At 46.5% G+C, this 18794-nt stretch overlaps 1 protein-coding gene across 1 annotated transcript in view; it reads left to right on the forward strand.

Moving 5' to 3' along the window:
* The window catches only part of Vps13c (vacuolar protein sorting 13 homolog C), a 165236-nt gene that overhangs the window by 117969 nt on the left and 28473 nt on the right, over window positions 1-18794 (forward strand). Inside the window, 10 exon segments of the mRNA XM_087564087.1 lie at window positions 1540-1700; window positions 2764-2885; window positions 3578-3872; window positions 4960-5349; window positions 6716-6820; window positions 7476-7640; window positions 8377-8505; window positions 14959-15092; window positions 15716-15842; window positions 17385-17620. Of these exon segments, the coding sequence (XP_087420213.1) occupies window positions 1540-1700; window positions 2764-2885; window positions 3578-3872; window positions 4960-5349; window positions 6716-6820; window positions 7476-7640; window positions 8377-8505; window positions 14959-15092; window positions 15716-15842; window positions 17385-17620 (1864 nt within the window).

Below are 18794 nucleotides of genomic sequence, written 5' to 3' on the forward strand. Positions count from 1 at the left end.
CCTCCTTTGCTCCTAGTCCCTCCCTCTCACCTCATCTCTCCCCCCCCCCCCCCCCATCTACCCTTCCTTCCCTTCTCAGAAAAGGAGAGGCTTCCCATGGGTATCAGCCAGCCCTGGCATATCAAGTTGCAGTAAGACTATACACATCTTCTTCTCTTGAGGCTAGGGCAGCCATGTTAGGGATCCCAATCGGATCCTCAGGGTGATGGGCTCCCCTGAGAAGAGTGTGTCAGACAGAGCCTCTGCTCCCACCTTAGGAGTCCCATATGAAGTCCAAGCTGCACAGCTCTTGCATATATGCAGAGGGCCCAGGTCCGTCCTATGCATGCGCTCTGGTTGGCACTTCAGTCTCTATGAGCCCCTATTTTGAAGATGTTAGTTGATTCTGTAGGTTTTCTTCTTGTGTCCTTGACCCCTCTAGCTCCCACAATCCTTCCTCCCCCTCTTCCTTAGGAATCCCCAAGCTCTGCCTAATGTTTGGCTGTGGGTCTAGGCTCCTGGCTGCAACTGTAGCAGAATGTTGTTAGTAGTGTCAGTAGTGGCCTCCTCTCATGGCATGGGTCTTAAGCTGGGCCACTCATTGATTTGCCCTTCCCTCAAGTTCTGCTCCATCTTTTACCCCTTCACATCTTGTAGGCAGGACAAATTGTGGGTCTAAGGTTTTGTGGCTGGGTTGGTGTCCTAATCTCTCCATTGGAAGTCTTGCCTGGTTACAGGAGATGGCTGCACATCCCCCATTGCTAGGAGTCTTAGCTAGGGCCACTCTCATAGATTCCCTGGGAGTTTCCATTGTCCTAAGTTTCTAGCTCATTCTGGAGATGCTTCCCACCATCTCTGCCCCTACCAGTCTGTTGTCTCTCCCAGTATTCACTCCCTTACTGCCCCACCCACCTTATCCCTCCTGTTCCCATTCCCACCCCTCCCCCATCCATATCCAGGGTCTGTTCTATTTCCCCTTCTCAGGGAGATTCAAGCATCCCCACTTGGGCCCTCCTTGTTACTGAGCTTTTGTGGATCTGTGGTTTATGGCAAGGTTATCCTGTACTTTATGACTAATATCCGCTTACATTTGCGTACACACCATGTTTGACTTTTTGGGTCTGTGTTACCTCTCTCAGGATGATCTTTTCTATTTGTTTTAGCACACTTACCTCCTCATTGCTTGTAGCAAAAGTTTTATATTAGTAATTGTTTTTCTTTTTTTTATCTCAGAATCTTAGAAAAACATATTTCTAGTAATGAGAAAACATACCCTTGTTATTACTGTGAGGAGTAACTATTTTAAGTTATTTATTTTATGATGTTTTTCATGCATGTATGTCTGTGAACCATGCATACCTAGTATCCTTGGAGACCAGAAGAGGACCTTGGATCCTCTATCACTGGTATTACAGATGGTTGTGAGCTACCATATGGGTGCTGGGAATCAAACCCAGGTCCTCAACAAGAACACATGTACCTTTAACTGCTGAGCCATTTCTCCAGGTCAGGATTGGTTATTATTAAAACATAGATATATCTAATTCTCTTCCTCTTCAGTACCACATGGCTATACAGAAGTGGCTAGTGTTCCTGTTGCCAGGCCTGGTCGGAGATTGTATAATGTACGGAATCCCAGTGCCAGCCGTTCAGATTCTGTGTTGGTACAAATTGACGCTACAGAAGGCAATAAGGTGGTCACTCTCCGCTCTCCTCTGCAGGTAATGCTATAAGGTAATGTGTCCCCTTGGGAATGCCAGGCAGAATTCAGTCATTTAGCTGAGACTGGGATGTGCAGTAAGCAACTCATTATTCAGAAATAAATGCCAAAGTGAAGCAGAGTCTGCTGCTACCCCATTCTGTTAGTGTGGTTTATCTTACATGGCTTGAAAAGCAGGTGTGTGTGTATGTATGTATGTATGTATGTATGTATGTATGTATGTATGTATGTACTTACCTATGTAAGACCAGTTTTTCTGGCCACAAACCCATAAGCATTTAGTATTTTTCTTCAGAGATTTGAAACATTTAAACATCTAAACATTATTATGTTTCTTTGGAAATTTCAAACTTAGACGCTATGATAATGGATGATTGTCAAGTAGGATAGCCACACGCTCTTAGTATACCATCACTTGAGGCCATATTTTTTTCTGATGTATGTAAGATGTTTAGAATGACCTCATGTAAAAAAAGAAAGAGAAAGGCAGTTTAATCTATATAAACGTTTTTCTTTCTGCTCTTCTGGTTATACTAAACCTTTTAGTGTTTCCAGCATTAACTCCAGGCTTCAGTATGTGTTGGTGTAAGGAACACTTCTCCCCACCTAACTCGTGCATACAGATTGGGACTCATCTACGATTTGGAACCCTTTTTAAGTTGTTTTTAGCTGCAGCACAGAGCCCAGCGCAGACAGGGAAAGATTTCCATGGCTTTTCTGGTTTCTTTGTCACACGGTGTGTTAAAGGGAGGTTGTAATGGAGAAAACATGGCTGAAATCTTCATGAGTGGTACATCTTCAGTGGTGGCATATACTAACTGTATACACATGTCATATGTAGATGATGTGGCAATGCCGATTTGGAACTGTCACTTAAACATTGAACGACACTTAATCATAGTGTTTATAGGTAATGCTTAGATACCTAAATATTGTTGGTAGCCAATGAGAATAACTTCCAATATTAAGTTGAAACTTCTCAGATCTAAAATAAATGTGTGTGCTACTAATGCTTTCTATTCAGCTAATGTATAATTTTAAAAGTTATATATCTATGCCAACAGATTAAAAACCACTTCTCAATAGCATTCATCATCTACAAATTTGTCAAGAATGTTAAGCTGCTGGAGCGCATTGGGATAGTGAAACCCGAGGAAGAGTTCCATGTGCCTTTGGATTCCTACAGGTGCGCATGCCTGTGTGTGTGCACGCCTGTGCATGTGTGCACGCCTGTGCATGTGTGCACGCCTGTGCATGTGTGCACGCCTGTGCATGTGCTTAGCTTCCAAATGGGCTGCAGGTCGGCAGAGCTGGTATGGATGGGCGGCGCTGCTAAGGAGCTTAAGGATTTTTAGGGTCTTAGAGGGTGCTGGGGTCGAGTCCAGAGTGTGAGTGCACACGTCAGCATGCTGTGTGTGGAGACACTATAGTGAGTCCTGTGAATCTGTACAATGAATGTGGGTTGTTAGTTACAGAAAGGAAACAAACTCGTGTATTCTTAGTTTTATGAATTGTATCTCTAGTTTAGGGAGAGTAGCCTTGCATTTTTATTGTTCTAATCATACCACAGCCATTTTTAGGACATATAAAATTTATTCTTTTGATCAGAAATACATGTTATCATTGAATTTACAATATAATTTCTTCATCTGGTATTTGATACTTTGTAATTTTCTAAGAGTATATATTTTATTAGCTTGCCTTTATAGTTAAAATGAAACTATTTCAAGTTGTCCTTCCTCTGTCAGTAGCTTTGTTGCTTGGTGCATATTCTAAACTTTCTTATCAGTGGTTTCTATGTTTGTAAGAATATCGGAACCCACCTTATAGAGAGATCGTGAAGAGTCTGAGGTTCTCTTCCATGCCTTCTGCCTGTAGATGCCAGTTGTATGTTCAGCCGGCTGGCAGCTTAGAGCAGCAGTACACACAGTCCACCACGTACATTTCCTGGAAAGAGGAGCTTCACCGTAGCAGGGAGGTCAGGTGCATGTTGCAGTGCCCTGCAGTAGAAGTCAACTTCTTACCGCTCATCGTGAACACGGTTGCCCTGCCCGATGAGCTGAGCTACATCGGTGCCCACGGGGAAGACTGGGATCCAGCCTACATTATTCATCTTTACCCTCCTCTCACCTTGCGGAACCTTCTCCCGTATTCGATAAGATACTTACTTGAGGTATGTGTCCTGCATTTGGTATTATTATTGCTATTATTACGCAGTGTAAATTCGCATTGTTCCATGGTGTTAGTGTAAGTTGGTGTTTCATGTTTCTAAGATGTGTTCATTATAGCTAACCTGGCGCAGCATCAGTGGTTAGGCCTCATACTGTGTGTTTTCTGTATTAGCATGCTTCAGTCCTCACAGAGGCTTTGGTAGTGGGTTCAGTCCTTTGGCCCTTGCTACCGAGTCATAAACGGATCAAGGGTCTGATCCAGGTCTGATAGACAGTGGTAAAGCTGGGATTTACGCCTTAGCAGTTCAGCTTCCCCTTTTCTTTGTTGTGCCTATCACCAATTAAAAGCCCAAGCCATCTTTTTATTATGTTGTCTTGTTACCTAAAGGAGGGAAGGATGTAAACAGGGAAATATCTCATCCTGATGTTTGCCTTAAAGTTTGTGCTGAAAATAAAATTCACTATTTGCCATGTGAGCACATGGTGTATTATAAATATAATCAAATGTTTACATTATAAATATAATTAAATTTACGCACTCTATGATGCTTTAAAATGCAACAACCTTAGGAGTGTTTGGGACCTAAATGATTCATTTTCTTTAGCAAACACTGATCCATTCCTGAGTTATAGAGACAGAAGTTAAATAAATTACCCAAATATCATCCGTATAAAGAAATTCTCAGTAAGGGAACCCGGTTCCTATTGTTAGCATTCATAGTTTTAAAAGACTTTTTTTAAGTGTGTATGTGTTCATGACTGAGGGCAGTGTCCAAGCAGTCAGAAGAAGGCTCATTTTATAATCCAGCTCTGATGGGAATAGCTGGATTCCAAGATTCAGTCTTTGATTCTTGACATAGACACAGATTTTTCTCAAAACTTAGGATGGTTTGCCTACAGGATAGCAAGAAGACACTCCCACTGTGGCTGTGAAAGAGGGTTTCCTTCAGAATTCTAGGAATCACTGAGAATTTCTAACATATAAGCATGGTTAGACTTGGCAGTCAGGCTTCCTTGAACTGTTGAAGATACAGATTTTGTTAGTAAAGGGTGTACTCAATAAACTTGGTTTTGTGTGGTTGTTTTTAGGGAACTGCAGAAGCCCATGAACTGGCAGAAGGCAGCTCTGCGGACGTTCTGCACTCGCGGATCAGTGGAGAGATCATAGAGTTAGTCCTGGTGAAATACCTGGGCAAGAACTGGAACGGACACTTCCGCATTTGCGACACACTTCCCGAGTTCTTCCTCGTGTGCTTTTCCTCAGACACCGCAGAAGTGTTGACTGTTGACCTGTCAGTTCACGTCAGGCGAATTGGCTGCCGGATGGAGCTGTCTGTCTTTAGCCCCTACTGGCTAATTAACAAAACCTCTCGGGTTCTCCAGTATCGCTCTGAGGAGATACATGTCAAACACCCAGCTGATTTCAGGGACATCATTTTATTCTCTTTCAAGAAGAAGAACATTTTTAGTAAAAACAAGGTATGCTCTAGCAAGTTAAAATAGGAAAGCTACTAAATCTAGAGAGACTTGGGAATTTAAAAGCATGCTTGGCTGTGCGTGCATCGCTCTTGGTATAAATTAAGTCCAAGAAGACTCTGAAGACTGCAGATTCTAGATGGACATTAGGAACTTGCCGCAGCAGTCAGCTGAAGCAGGGCTCCTCAGATAACTGCTGTCCCTGAAGTTCTGCCGCCTGGAACAGCTTTGTTTTATTTTATTTCCTGCTCCTGTGCTGCTATGGCATGAGCAACACTCAGCAGTTGAATTGGGCCTCCTGTGCTTCCTAAGCCAGCTTTTAGAGAAGAAGCCCCGTGTCCAAGCATGGTCGGTGCTCACTCTTCCACTTTACGTGTGCTGTGCCCTCCACCCCAATTGCTAGTCCCCCAACACTACCTCTCTTCCCTGTCCTGCCTTCCCTGTCGTTCACTCTTAGACACTGCTCATCACTAATGCACTGTTTACAGTTCTGTTTACAGTGACTCTATATGTCCCAGTTCTGTTGCTTAGAGTCACGGGGCTCAAATCTCAGTGTCCATTATTGTCACCTAGATGGCTTTGCAATCATTTGAGGAATCCTGTCCTTGGGTTCACTTTCGTGGTTCTGGACAGAGCCTGAGAACGTCTGTCTGGAACAGTCTCAGGTGCTGCTTTGGTGTGGGAGCAACTCTTTAGAGTGCAGATCAACTCATGGCATTCATGCCTCTGTGTGGGAGCTTGAGTTATCCTCATGTTTTTAATGACCTTGGCGGATGGGTAGGGGTGAGCTGACTAGAGGGGCACAGGTCAGTCTCTTCTGAAGACTCCACCTAAATCCCAGAGCTGGAACACCACTGTCCTCTCCCTATTGTGCTTTGCACCTCTTGTGTGGTGTCATAATTATTAGAACCTGCTTCCTTTTATGTTGAGTTCCGTGCTCACTGAAGTGGCTGCTGTGTTCTGTGCTCTAGCCTTCCACAGTGTCTGTCCTTTAGCACCTGCTGAATGATGTGAAAGTTGTCTTTTATTTGATGAAAACTTTGAGAGCTTTTTTATCTGTCATAAACCTGGCATTGGAAAAATTTAGTATTCTGAATCCTTTAAAGTCGACATGAAAGTCATGTCTAAATTCATTTATTTTAATTAAATAATTAAAGATGAATTTTCATTTATTGCCAAGGTAGATGGGATGATCATGACTATACTTCTCTTCTTTGGTGCCCTACACCCATTCAATATGGTTGTGACTGCATTTTTCTGTGTCTAGAGATACTGGAGAATTTTCCAGAAGTGTAGCAATTTTTCTGTGAAGTAAAATTAGTTTCATCTTTTAGGTTTCTTACATGATATTATGTATTCTCTGGTGTAGGTACAGTTAAAAATTTCAACTAGTGCCTGGTCCAATGGTTTCTCACTGGACACCGTGGGAAGTTATGGGTGTGTGAAGTGTCCTGCCACCACTATGGAGTACCTGGTAAGAGCGTCTGCTTCTGACCTTTGGTTTTATTTGCTTTTCCACACTTCAGTGAGCAAGCCGGCTCCTAGAGTGCACAGAAGCCTAAAATCAAAGTAGTCTTTGGAAAACTGTCTGTAGATTTCTATGAATACTGTATCAAAGCAGAACTTGAATTTGTCAGAATTTAAACATGTTGAATTCACTGGATTGGGCAACTTTAGTAATATTCAGGATATACTAAAATCTTCATTCCCTATACCCTGTCAGTTATGTCTTAGATCTTAAGCTTGACTATATTGAAAATTTGAATAATCTGATGCCACATGACCCTTTTACTGCTACTTCAGTATTCTTATTGGTAACAGACAAAGCAATAAAATTTAAGCCTCCTAACTATGAAGCAGTTAACATTTAGATTAAATAAAAAAACTAAACAGTATATCTGTAGTTACCAGTTGTCATCGAAAGTGTGATCTGTGTTCCGTAGTTAATTTCTGATAACGCTGATGTGAGAAATCAGATCTTTCTCTGAGAGACAGTAGTAGAACGCAGCTCTTATTAGTTACTTTAGTTAAGAATTCCTACTTTATAGATCTTGAGGTTCCTGTGTGAGACCTGTCTTTATTTTTGACTCTGAATAATGAGGAGAATGATCTTTGTTTCCTTCCCTCAGGTCGGGGTTAGCATCAAAATGAGCAGTTTTAATCTCTCACGAATAGTCACTCTGACTCCCTTCTGTACTGTTGCAAACAAGTCCTCTTTAGAACTAGAAGTTGGAGAGATTGCTTCAGATGGTTCCATACCAACCAACAAATGGCACTACATTGCTTCTTCAGAGGTAAATTTCCCTAAGATCTGGCTGATTCATATCTATATCTATATCTATATCTATATCTATATCTATATCTATATCTATATCTATATCTATCTATCTATCTATCTATCTATCTATCTATCTATCTGCAACAGCAGCTCTGAAAGATCTGTATTTCACCCGATCAGAAAATATGTGGTAATATTTACTGTTGGCTCAGTCTAGATGGCTAGTAGTCATTTTCTAGTTATTACCAAATGACTAACATTGATGCACGAACTTGGCGAGACAAAGAAGCAAATGCCGTGAAGAGTGGAGATTTCAGGTACACAGGATATAGAGGCATCTTCATCGATAAACTCTTGAGTTTCTTATAACGTAATTGCTTCAAGTACATATTGATTAATAGATTTTTATTCCGATGAATGCACTTTGGTTTCATGGTTATGTCAGTAGTGGATTTTTTTTGTTTGTTTCTTTTTGTTTTTTGTTTGTTTGTTTGTTTGTTTTTTTAATGGGTTCTTGCTGTGTAACCCGGGCTGGCCTTAAACTTAGGAACCTCCTGCTTCAGCTTCTGGGTGTGCCACCCACCCACCCTGTCAGTGTTTTTACTATGAAGTGTAGAGGACATTTAAGTAATTTTAATGATATTTTACTTAAATAAGATTTAACCTTGAAAATTTGATTACCCAGTGTGCTTAAGGAGCCAGTGTCTTATGTGATAGCACAGTTTTAAAACCGGTATATACTTGTTTTTCAGTGCATTCCATTTTGGCCTGAAAATTTGTCTGGCAAACTTTGTGTGAGAGTGGTGGGCTATGAAGGCTCTTCTAAGCCATTCTTTTACAACAGACAAGACAATGGCACTTTACTGAGCTTAGAAGATCTGGTGAGTCTTCATATTGTGTAACACAGTGTCTCTGACTTTTAAAAGTTGACTAAATGTATTTCTGTGAGCCATGCTGTAGAGATCTGGAGATTCCTTGTAGGGCTTCTGTGGGCATTTTAATGCCAACATATGTTTGCAAGGACCGGAGCCAGTGAGAACTTGAGAGAGTAAGGGACCGGAGCCAGTGAGAACTTCAGAGAGTAAGGGACCGGAGCCAGTGAGAACTTCAGAGAGTAAGGGACCGGAGCCAGTGAGAACTTCAGAGAGTAAGGGACCGGAGCCAGTGAGAACTTGAGAGAGTAAGGGACCGGAGCCAGTGAGAACTTCAGAGAGTAAGGGACCGGAGCCAGTGAGAACTTGAGAGAGTAAGGGACCGGAGCCAGTGAGAACTTCAGAGAGTAAGGGACCGGAGCCAGTGAGAACTTGAGAGAGTAAGGGACCGGAGCCAGTGAGAACTTGAGAGAGTAAGGGACCGGAGCCAGTGAGAACTTCAGAGAGTAAGGGACCGGAGCCAGTGAGAACTTCAGAGAGTAAGGGACCGGAGCCAGTGAGAACTTGAGAGAGTAAGGGACCGGAGCCAGTGAGAACTTCAGAGAGTAAGGGACCGGAGCCAGTGAGAACTTCAGAGAGTAAGGGACCGGAGCCAGTGAGAACTTCAGAGAGTAAGGGACCGGAGCCAGTGAGAACTTGAGAGAGTAAGGGACCGGAGCCAGTGAGAACTTCAGAGAGTAAGGGACTGGAGCCAGTGAGAACTTCAGAGAGTAAGGGACCGGAGCCAGTGAGAACTTCAGAGAGTAAGGGACCGGAGCCAGTGAGAACTTCAGAGAGTAAGGGACCGGAGCCAGTGAGAACTTTTCAGAGAGTAAGGGACCGGAGCCAGTGAGAACTTGAGAGAGTAAGGGACCGGAGCCAGTGAGAACTTGAGAGAGTAAGGGACCGGAGCCAGTGAGAACTTCAGAGAGTAAGGGACCGGAGCCAGTGAGAACTTCAGAGAGTAAGGGACCGGAGCCAGTGAGAACTTGAGAGAGTAAGGGACCGGAGCCAGTGAGAACTTCAGAGAGTAAGGGACCGGAGCCAGTGAGAACTTCAGAGAGTAAGGGACCGGAGCCAGTGAGAACTTCAGAGAGTAAGGGACCGGAGCCAGTGAGAACTTGAGAGAGTAAGGGACCGGAGCCAGTGAGAACTTCAGAGAGTAAGGGACTGGAGCCAGTGAGAACTTCAGAGAGTAAGGGACCGGAGCCAGTGAGAACTTCAGAGAGTAAGGGACCGGAGCCAGTGAGAACTTCAGAGAGTAAGGGACCGGAGCCAGTGAGAACTTTTCAGAGAGTAAGGGACCGGAGCCAGTGAGAACTTGAGAGAGTAAGGGACCGGAGCCAGTGAGAACTTCAGAGAGTAAGGGACCGGAGCCAGTGAGAACTTCAGAGAGTAAGGGACCGGAGCCAGTGAGAGAGAACTTCAGAGAGTAAGGGACCGGAGCCAGTGAGAACTTCAGAGAGTAAGGGACCGGAGCCAGTGAGAACTTCAGAGAGTAAGGGACCGGAGCCAGTGAGAACTTGAGAGAGTAAGGGACCGGAGCCAGTGAGAACTTCAGAGAGTAAGGGACCGGAGCCAGTGAGAACTTCAGAGAGTAAGGGACCGGAGCCAGTGAGAACTTCAGAGAGTAAGGGACCGGAGCCAGTGAGAACTTCAGAGAGTAAGGGACCGGAGCCAGTGAGAACTTCAGAGAGTAAGGGACCGGAGCCAGTGAGAACTTCAGAGAGTAAGGGACCGGAGCCAGTGAGAACTTCAGAGAGTAAGGGACCGGAGCCAGTGAGAACTTGAGAGAGTAAGGGACCGGAGCCAGTGAGAACTTCAGAGAGTAAGGGACTGGAGCCAGTGAGAACTTCAGAGAGTAAGGGACCGGAGCCAGTGAGAACTTCAGAGAGTAAGGGACCGGAGCCAGTGAGAACTTCAGAGAGTAAGGGACCGGAGCCAGTGAGAACTTTTCAGAGAGTAAGGGACCGGAGCCAGTGAGAACTTGAGAGAGTAAGGGACCGGAGCCAGTGAGAACTTCAGAGAGTAAGGGACCGGAGCCAGTGAGAACTTCAGAGAGTAAGGGACCGGAGCCAGTGAGAGAGAACTTCAGAGAGTAAGGGACCGGAGCCAGTGAGAACTTCAGAGAGTAAGGGACCGGAGCCAGTGAGAACTTCAGAGAGTAAGGGACCGGAGCCAGTGAGAACTTGAGAGAGTAAGGGACCGGAGCCAGTGAGAACTTCAGAGAGTAAGGGACCGGAGCCAGTGAGAACTTCAGAGAGTAAGGGACCGGAGCCAGTGAGAACTTCAGAGAGTAAGGGACCGGAGCCAGTGAGAACTTCAGAGAGTAAGGGACCGGAGCCAGTGAGAACTTCAGAGAGTAAGGGACCGGAGCCAGTGAGAACTTCAGAGAGTAAGGGACCGGAGCCAGTGAGAACTTCAGAGAGTAAGGGACCGGAGCCAGTGAGAACTTCAGAGAGTAAGGGACCGGAGCCAGTGAGAACTTGAGAGAGTAAGGGACCGGAGCCAGTGAGAACTTGAGAGAGTAAGGGACCGGAGCCAGTGAGAGAGAACTTCAGAGAGTAAGGGACCGGAGCCAGTGAGAGAGAACTTCAGAGAGTAAGGGACCGGAGCCAGTGAGAGAGAACTTCAGAGAGTAAGGGACCGGAGCCAGTGAGAACTTCAGAGAGTAAGGGACCGGAGCCAGTGAGAACTTGAGAGAGTAAGGGACCGGAGCCAGTGAGAACTTGAGAGAGTAAGGGACCGGAGCCAGTGAGAACTTCAGAGAGTAAGGGACCGGAGCCAGTGAGAACTTGAGAGAGTAAGGGACCGGAGCCAGTGAGAACTTGAGAGAGTAAGGGACCGGAGCCAGTGAGAACTTGAGAGAGTAAGGGACCGGAGCCAGTGAGAACTTCAGAGAGTAAGGGACCGGAGCCAGTGAGAACTTCAGAGAGTAAGGGACCGGAGCCAGTGAGAGAGAACTTCAGAGAGTAAGGGACCGGAGCCAGTGAGAACTTCAGAGAGTAAGGGACCGGAGCCAGTGAGAACTTGAGAGAGTAAGGGACCGGAGCCAGTGAGAACTTGAGAGAGTAAGGGACCGGAGCCAGTGAGAACTTCAGAGAGTAAGGGACCGGAGCCAGTGAGAGAGAACTTCAGAGAGTAAGGGACCGGAGCCAGTGAGAACTTCAGAGAGTAAGGGACCGGAGCCAGTGAGAACTTCAGAGAGTAAGGGACCGGAGCCAGTGAGAACTTGAGAGAGTAAGGGACCGGAGCCAGTGAGAGAGAACTTCAGAGAGTAAGGGACCGGAGCCAGTGAGAACTTCAGAGAGTAAGGGACCGGAGCCAGTGAGAACTTGAGAGAGTAAGGGACCGGAGCCAGTGAGAACTTGAGAGAGTAAGGGACCGGAGCCAGTGAGAACTTCAGAGAGTAAGGGACCGGAGCCAGTGAGAGAGAACTTCAGAGAGTAAGGGACCGGAGCCAGTGAGAACTTCAGAGAGTAAGGGACCGGAGCCAGTGAGAACTTCAGAGAGTAAGGGACCGGAGCCAGTGAGAACTTGAGAGAGTAAGGGACCGGAGCCAGTGAGAACTTCAGAGAGTAAGGGACCGGAGCCAGTGAGAACTTCAGAGAGTAAGGGACCGGAGCCAGTGAGAGAGAACTTCAGAGAGTAAGGGACCGGAGCCAGTGAGAACTTCAGAGAGTAAGGGACCGGAGCCAGTGAGAACTTCAGAGAGTAAGGGACCGGAGCCAGTGAGAACTTGAGAGAGTAAGGGACCGGAGCCAGTGAGAACTTCAGAGAGTAAGGGACCGGAGCCAGTGAGAGAGAACTTCAGAGAGTAAGGGACCGGAGCCAGTGAGAACTTCAGAGAGTAAGGGACCGGAGCCAGTGAGAACTTCAGAGAGTAAGGGACCGGAGCCAGTGAGAACTTGAGAGAGTAAGGGACCGGAGCCAGTGAGAACTTGAGAGAGTAAGGGACCGGAGCCAGTGAGAACTTCAGAGAGTAAGGGACCGGAGCCAGTGAGAGAGAACTTCAGAGAGTAAGGGACCGGAGCCAGTGAGAACTTCAGAGAGTAAGGGACCGGAGCCAGTGAGAACTTCAGAGAGTAAGGGACCGGAGCCAGTGAGAACTTGAGAGAGTAAGGGACCGGAGCCAGTGAGAACTTGAGAGAGTAAGGGACCGGAGCCAGTGAGAACTTGAGAGAGTAAGGGACCGGAGCCAGTGAGAACTTCAGAGAGTAAGGGACCGGAGCCAGTGAGAACTTCAGAGAGTAAGGGACCGGAGCCAGTGAGAACTTGAGAGAGTAAGGGACCGGAGCCAGTGAGAACTTGAGAGAGTAAGGGACCGGAGCCAGTGAGAACTTGAGAGAGTAAGGGACCGGAGCCAGTGAGAACTTGAGAGAGTAAGGGACCGGAGCCAGTGAGAACTTGAGAGAGTAAGGGACCGGAGCCAGTGAGAACTTGAGAGAGTAAGGGACCGGAGCCAGTGAGAACTTGAGAGAGTAAGGGACCGGAGCCAGTGAGAACTTGAGAGAGTAAGGGACCGGAGCCAGTGAGAACTTGAGAGAGTAAGGGACCGGAGCCAGTGAGAACTTCAGAGAGTAAGGGACCGGAGCCAGTGAGAACTTCAGAGAGTAAGGGACCGGAGCCAGTGAGAACTTCAGAGAGTAAGGGACCGGAGCCAGTGAGAACTTCAGAGAGTAAGGGACCGGAGCCAGTGAGAACTTCAGAGAGTAAGGGACCGGAGCCAGTGAGAACTTCAGAGAGTAAGGGACCGGAGCCAGTGAGAACTTCAGAGAGTAAGGGACCGGAGCCAGTGAGAGAGAACTTCAGAGAGTAAGGGACCGGAGCCAGTGAGAACTTCAGAGAGTAAGGGACCGGAGCCAGTGAGAACTTGAGAGAGTAAGGGACCGGAGCCAGTGAGAACTTCAGAGAGTAAGGGACCGGAGCCAGTGAGAACTTCAGAGAGTAAGGGACCGGAGCCAGTGAGAACTTGAGAGAGTAAGGGACCGGAGCCAGTGAGAACTTCAGAGAGTAAGGGACCGGAGCCAGTGAGAACTTGAGAGAGTAAGGGACCGGAGCCAGTGAGAACTTGAGAGAGTAAGGGACCGGAGCCAGTGAGAACTTCAGAGAGTAAGGGACCGGAGCCAGTGAGAACTTCAGAGAGTAAGGGACCGGAGCCAGTGAGAACTTCAGAGAGTAAGGGACCGGAGCCAGTGAGAACTTCAGAGAGTAAGGGACCGGAGCCAGTGAGAACTTCAGAGAGTAAGGGACCGGAGCCAGTGAGAACTTCAGAGAGTAAGGGACCGGAGCCAGTGAGAACTTCAGAGAGTAAGGGACCGGAGCCAGTGAGAACTTCAGAGAGTAAGGGACCGGAGCCAGTGAGAGAGAACTTCAGAGAGTAAGGGACCGGAGCCAGTGAGAACTTCAGAGAGTAAGGGACCGGAGCCAGTGAGAGAGAACTTCAGAGAGTAAGGGACCGGAGCCAGTGAGAACTTCAGAGAGTAAGGGACCGGAGCCAGTGAGAACTTCAGAGAGTAAGGGACCGGAGCCAGTGAGAACTTCAGAGAGTAAGGGACCGGAGCCAGTGAGAACTTCAGAGAGTAAGGGACCGGAGCCAGTGAGAACTTCAGAGAGTAAGGGACCGGAGCCAGTGAGAGAGAACTTGAGAGAGTAAGGGACCGGAGCCAGTGAGAACTTCAGAGAGTAAGGGACCGGAGCCAGTGAGAACTTGAGAGAGTAAGGGACCGGAGCCAGTGAGAACTTCAGAGAGTAAGGGACCGGAGCCAGTGAGAACTTCAGAGAGTAAGGGACCGGAGCCAGTGAGAACTTCAGAGAGTAAGGGACCGGAGCCAGTGAGAACTTCAGAGAGTAAGGGACCGGAGCCAGTGAGAACTTCAGAGAGTAAGGGACCGGAGCCAGTGAGAACTTGAGAGGGTAAGGGACCGGAGCCAGTGAGAACTTCAGAGAGTAAGGGACCGGAGCCGGTGAGAACTTCAGAGAGTAAGGGACCGGAGCCAGTGAGAGAGAACTTCAGAGAGTAAGGGACCGGAGCCAGTGAGAACTTCAGAGAGTAAGGGACTGGAGCCAGTGAGAACTTCAGAGAGTAAGGGACCGGAGCCAGTGAGAACTTGAGAGGGTAAGGGACCGGAGCCAGTGAGAACTTCAGAGAGTAAGGGACCGGAGCCGGTGAGAACTTCAGAGAGTAAGGGACCGGAGCCAGTGAGAGAGAACTTCAGAGAGTAAGGGACCGGAGCCAGTGAGAACTTCAGAGAGTAAGGGACCGGAGCCAGTGAGAGAGAACTTGAGAGAGTAAGGGACCGGAGCCAGTGAGAACTTGAGAGAGTAAGGGACGTGTCTGTACAGCTGATTGAATGTGGCCTGGCTCCGTGTAATCGAGAGACTCAGCCAGGAAGCTGAACCACTTCTCTTTTTCTGGAACAGAATGGAGGTATCTTGGTGGATATAAACACTGCTGAGCACTCAACGGTCATAACCTTCTCTGACTATCACGAGGGATCTGCGCCTGCTCTGATCATGAACCACACGCAGTGGAATGTCCTCACGTATAAACAGAGGTAGGAGACAGGTGGCATTAGAGCTCCACTTTGCTTCCCTTGATCCATGGTCCCTTCTGGGAAATGCTGCAGTTTCACACCCCAGATGTCTTCAGACTTTACAACAGTGCTAAGGGGCATGTGGTGTTTATTCCTAATACGCTGTCAAGTTTTGACACAGTATTCCCCAAGCACATTTATATTTCTATAGCAAGACTTACATGTGCCATATGAACTGGGACAAATAGATGGTGTTAAAGATCCCAGTCAGTCCAAATTTTTTTTTTTTTTTTTTTTGCCAAATACTTGACAGCAAACCTAAGAAAAAAATCTTTGGGCTTGGGTGTCTTTATAAACTTCAGAATGCATACCAAGGACTGTGAAATTATGTATCAAATATTATCCCGCCCTTAGTAGCATGGTACTGGCAGGTGAACCTATTCTTGTGGTTTTGTGACCGCATCTCTGAGCAGTACTGCACTGCCACATTCTGTCTGCCCAGGCTTCAGAACTGCTGGCTACACAAAATGTTAGTGTACTTGGTTTGGGGCTGGGCTGTGTGTTATTAACATAGCAAGTTCATAAAACCTTTGTGGTGTCTCAAGGCCAAGACATGCTGATCTTCCCTCTGTCAACTGTTTCAGTGGGTCCCAGGAGGCACTGGTGTTGCTGCCAGGAGAAACTCGACTCTTTGCCTGGGCAGATCCCACCGGTACCAGGAAACTCACTTGGAGCTATGCAGCCAACTTTGGGGAGCATGATCTCTTGAAGGTACCATCTGATACAGAAGTGCTGTTTTCATGGAACCCAAGTGGATTGAGATGTTTTAAGAAAGTTACTTTTGTGCTTTATATTGCAAACACTTTGTATTAGTTGTTTCTCTGGTTGCTATGATAAAGTACAATGCAAGACATCTGTAAGGAGGAAAGTGTGTGGGCCTCTGTAGTTCATGGTCTGTGGAGGCAGAGAAGGTGGAGCAGCTGTCACATTGCATCTGAAGTGACGGGAATGCGGGTGGGTGCTCAGCCTGCTTTCTCCTTTGGATTCAGGCCAGGACTGCAGCTCCTGGAAGGGTGCTGTCCACATTGAGGTTTACTATCGACTTCTATTCGTTTATTTAGAAATTCCCTCATAGACATGTCCAGAGATTTGTCTCCAAGGTGATTCTAGATCCTATCAAGTTGACAATCAATATAAACAATTACAGGCTCATCCCTGGTCAACCACAGAGTCGACCATTTACTTTTATATACCAGCCTTCCATCCCTTGAACTGTCTTGTGACCATTTAATAAGGCAAAGTGCGTTTAGTCAACCTTCACTCCCAGCACTGTTTAGAACTGTGAGCCCTGGACAATCATGAGGAAGTTACATGTTTCCAACATACTATGGCATAGAATAAACATTTATAGTCCAAAAAAGCAGATGAGGGCAAAGCATGGAATGATCATACGCAAACAAGAGAACCCAGCAGGGAGAAATGAAATCCTGCAGCTCCATGTCCAGCATTGAGGGCTTGAGGAGGAATCATCTGAGATCTAGAGGGCTGGGTAGCCCTGCACTGGCAGCTCTGCTGCCTGGAGCAGACACAGCCCCTCTCTCTGAGATTTCCACTGCCACTTAGGGTGCCCCCCGCCCCACACGCACACACGTACACATGCACACAGCTTCTTATGATGACTTCTTAGTGACCTCTCAGCAGGAACTGCTCTCCAGTTTGGAGACAGGTAATCATCTTGCCACACTGGTGCCAGTCATTCATGCTCAGGATCCTGCTCACTGCCAGTCAGCACTAGCCAGGAACTCAATCTAGGGCGCTACTCTGTCGATGATAGGGACAAAAAGGATGTGTGCTTGTTGGCACATATATGAGTATGTGAGTGCATGTACTTATGGATGTAGTAACCCAAAATTGATTACTGATGGTCTTCCTCAGTCATTTCCTACTTCACCAAGAAAGGGTCTCTAATGTGGCTAGCCTAAGTAGCCAGTTTGCCCCAGAATCCTCTGCTTCAGCCTCCAAAGTGCTGGGATTATAGGCAACCGCACACTATGCAACAAAACCCTCCTAGCTTTTAAACGGGTTCTAGAGCTCCAAAATTTAGAGCCTGCCTGCAGGGTCGGCTTTATCCATTGTGCCATATTCCCAGACTTGGTGAGTTTTACTGTTATTTTTATGTAAGTCAGTTTGATGACTTGAATTCTCTATCTTATAGTCATTTTTTTAAGCTTTTCTGATTTTCCCCAGTTACTATATTCAGTTTTAAGTATGAAAATTCCATACATATTTAACTGAAAGTCCTTTTTCCCCCAGGATGAGTGTGGCCAGTTTCCATATGATGCGAACATCCAGATCCACTGGGTGTCCTTCCTTGATGGACGTCAGAGGGTTCTGCTTTTCACAGACGATGTTGCTTTGGTTTCCAAAGCACTCCAAGCCGAAGAAATGGAGCAGGCTGATCTTGAGGTAGCCTTGTCGCTCCACAGCCTCGGCCTCTCCCTGGTTAACAATGAAAACAAGCAGGAAGTCTCATATGTTGGAGTCACCAGGTATATACAGAGGGAGATAAGATGCATGAGTCTTTAAAAGGCCCAGGTTCATAATGCCCATTCAGTGAGAGTATATGCAGACCCATGTTCTCAATTTGACATCTTTACTAAGTGACTGGACTGCCAGGTGATAGGTCCAGACTCACGGACGACTCAGGGACCTTCTGTGCCTTCACGCTATTCATGTCAGTTGGCAGGGAAGAAAGTCAGCCTGTCTGTCAGCCCTTCCCTCCCTCCATGCCTCCCTCCCTCCCTCCCTGCTTTCTTCCTTCCCTCCTTCCTTTCCTCCTCCTTCCTTTTTTGTTTTAAAAAGTGACTTACAAAAAGACATTGAGAAAACTGAGAATAGTATCTGCATCTGCAGTAGAAATTCTTCATTTATGCAGTGGAATTTGGGGAAACTAGTGTGCCTTGGGAGAAGCCACTAGAAATAAATTAGAAAAAAATGTTCATAAGGAAAGCAAGGTACACACACACACACGCACGCACACACGCACACACGCACACGCACACACACACACACACACACACACACACACACACACTGTATTTTGTATTTGAAAGGTTTGGGATATGGGGTTCAAGAATGCCGAGATGATTCACTGAAAGTTAAACGTTTACAGACATTAGTATGTTGGGGAGCACCTCCTAGGAGAGTTCATGTTTCAGCATCAAAGACAACATTGCAAGGACAACATTGGGTGGAGTCAGGCCCATGTGGCAGCATCTGGCTTCCTTGTTACAGATCTCTGAGGAAAGCGGCAGGTTTTTGAAGTGAAGAGCAGCTAAGTTCTCCGATGCCCCAGCAGGCAGCCTGGAGAGTGTGGGGAAGGGAATGTGCGGGCCCCAGTAACTACAGGTACCGTGGAATGTCAGAGCCCTGTAAGCTCACTTCCCTAAGTGAGACGTCTAACTGGAAGTTTGTTAGTGAGAGATTCACTGCCTGCCAGCGTGTGAGAAGGGAGAGGCCAGCCAATCCCTCCATACCTGAGCTGCAGTTTGCTCTGAATTCTATGTTTTTTATGGTTAGTTATGATATTATTTATTATTAGCTAGTTATTATGTCATTTATTATAGTTATTTAGAATGTTTGCAACTATTTACTTCCTCTGGTTCTTTTTCTACTGAGAAAACACTCATATGGTTATCTTATCTCCTAATCACAGTGAGTTTG

The sequence above is a fragment of the Rattus norvegicus genome, chromosome 8 (assembly GCF_021556685.1).
Source record: "Rattus norvegicus strain SHRSP/BbbUtx chromosome 8, alternate assembly SHRSP_T2T, whole genome shotgun sequence".
In the NCBI taxonomy this organism is placed as follows: Eukaryota; Metazoa; Chordata; class Mammalia; order Rodentia; family Muridae; genus Rattus; species Rattus norvegicus.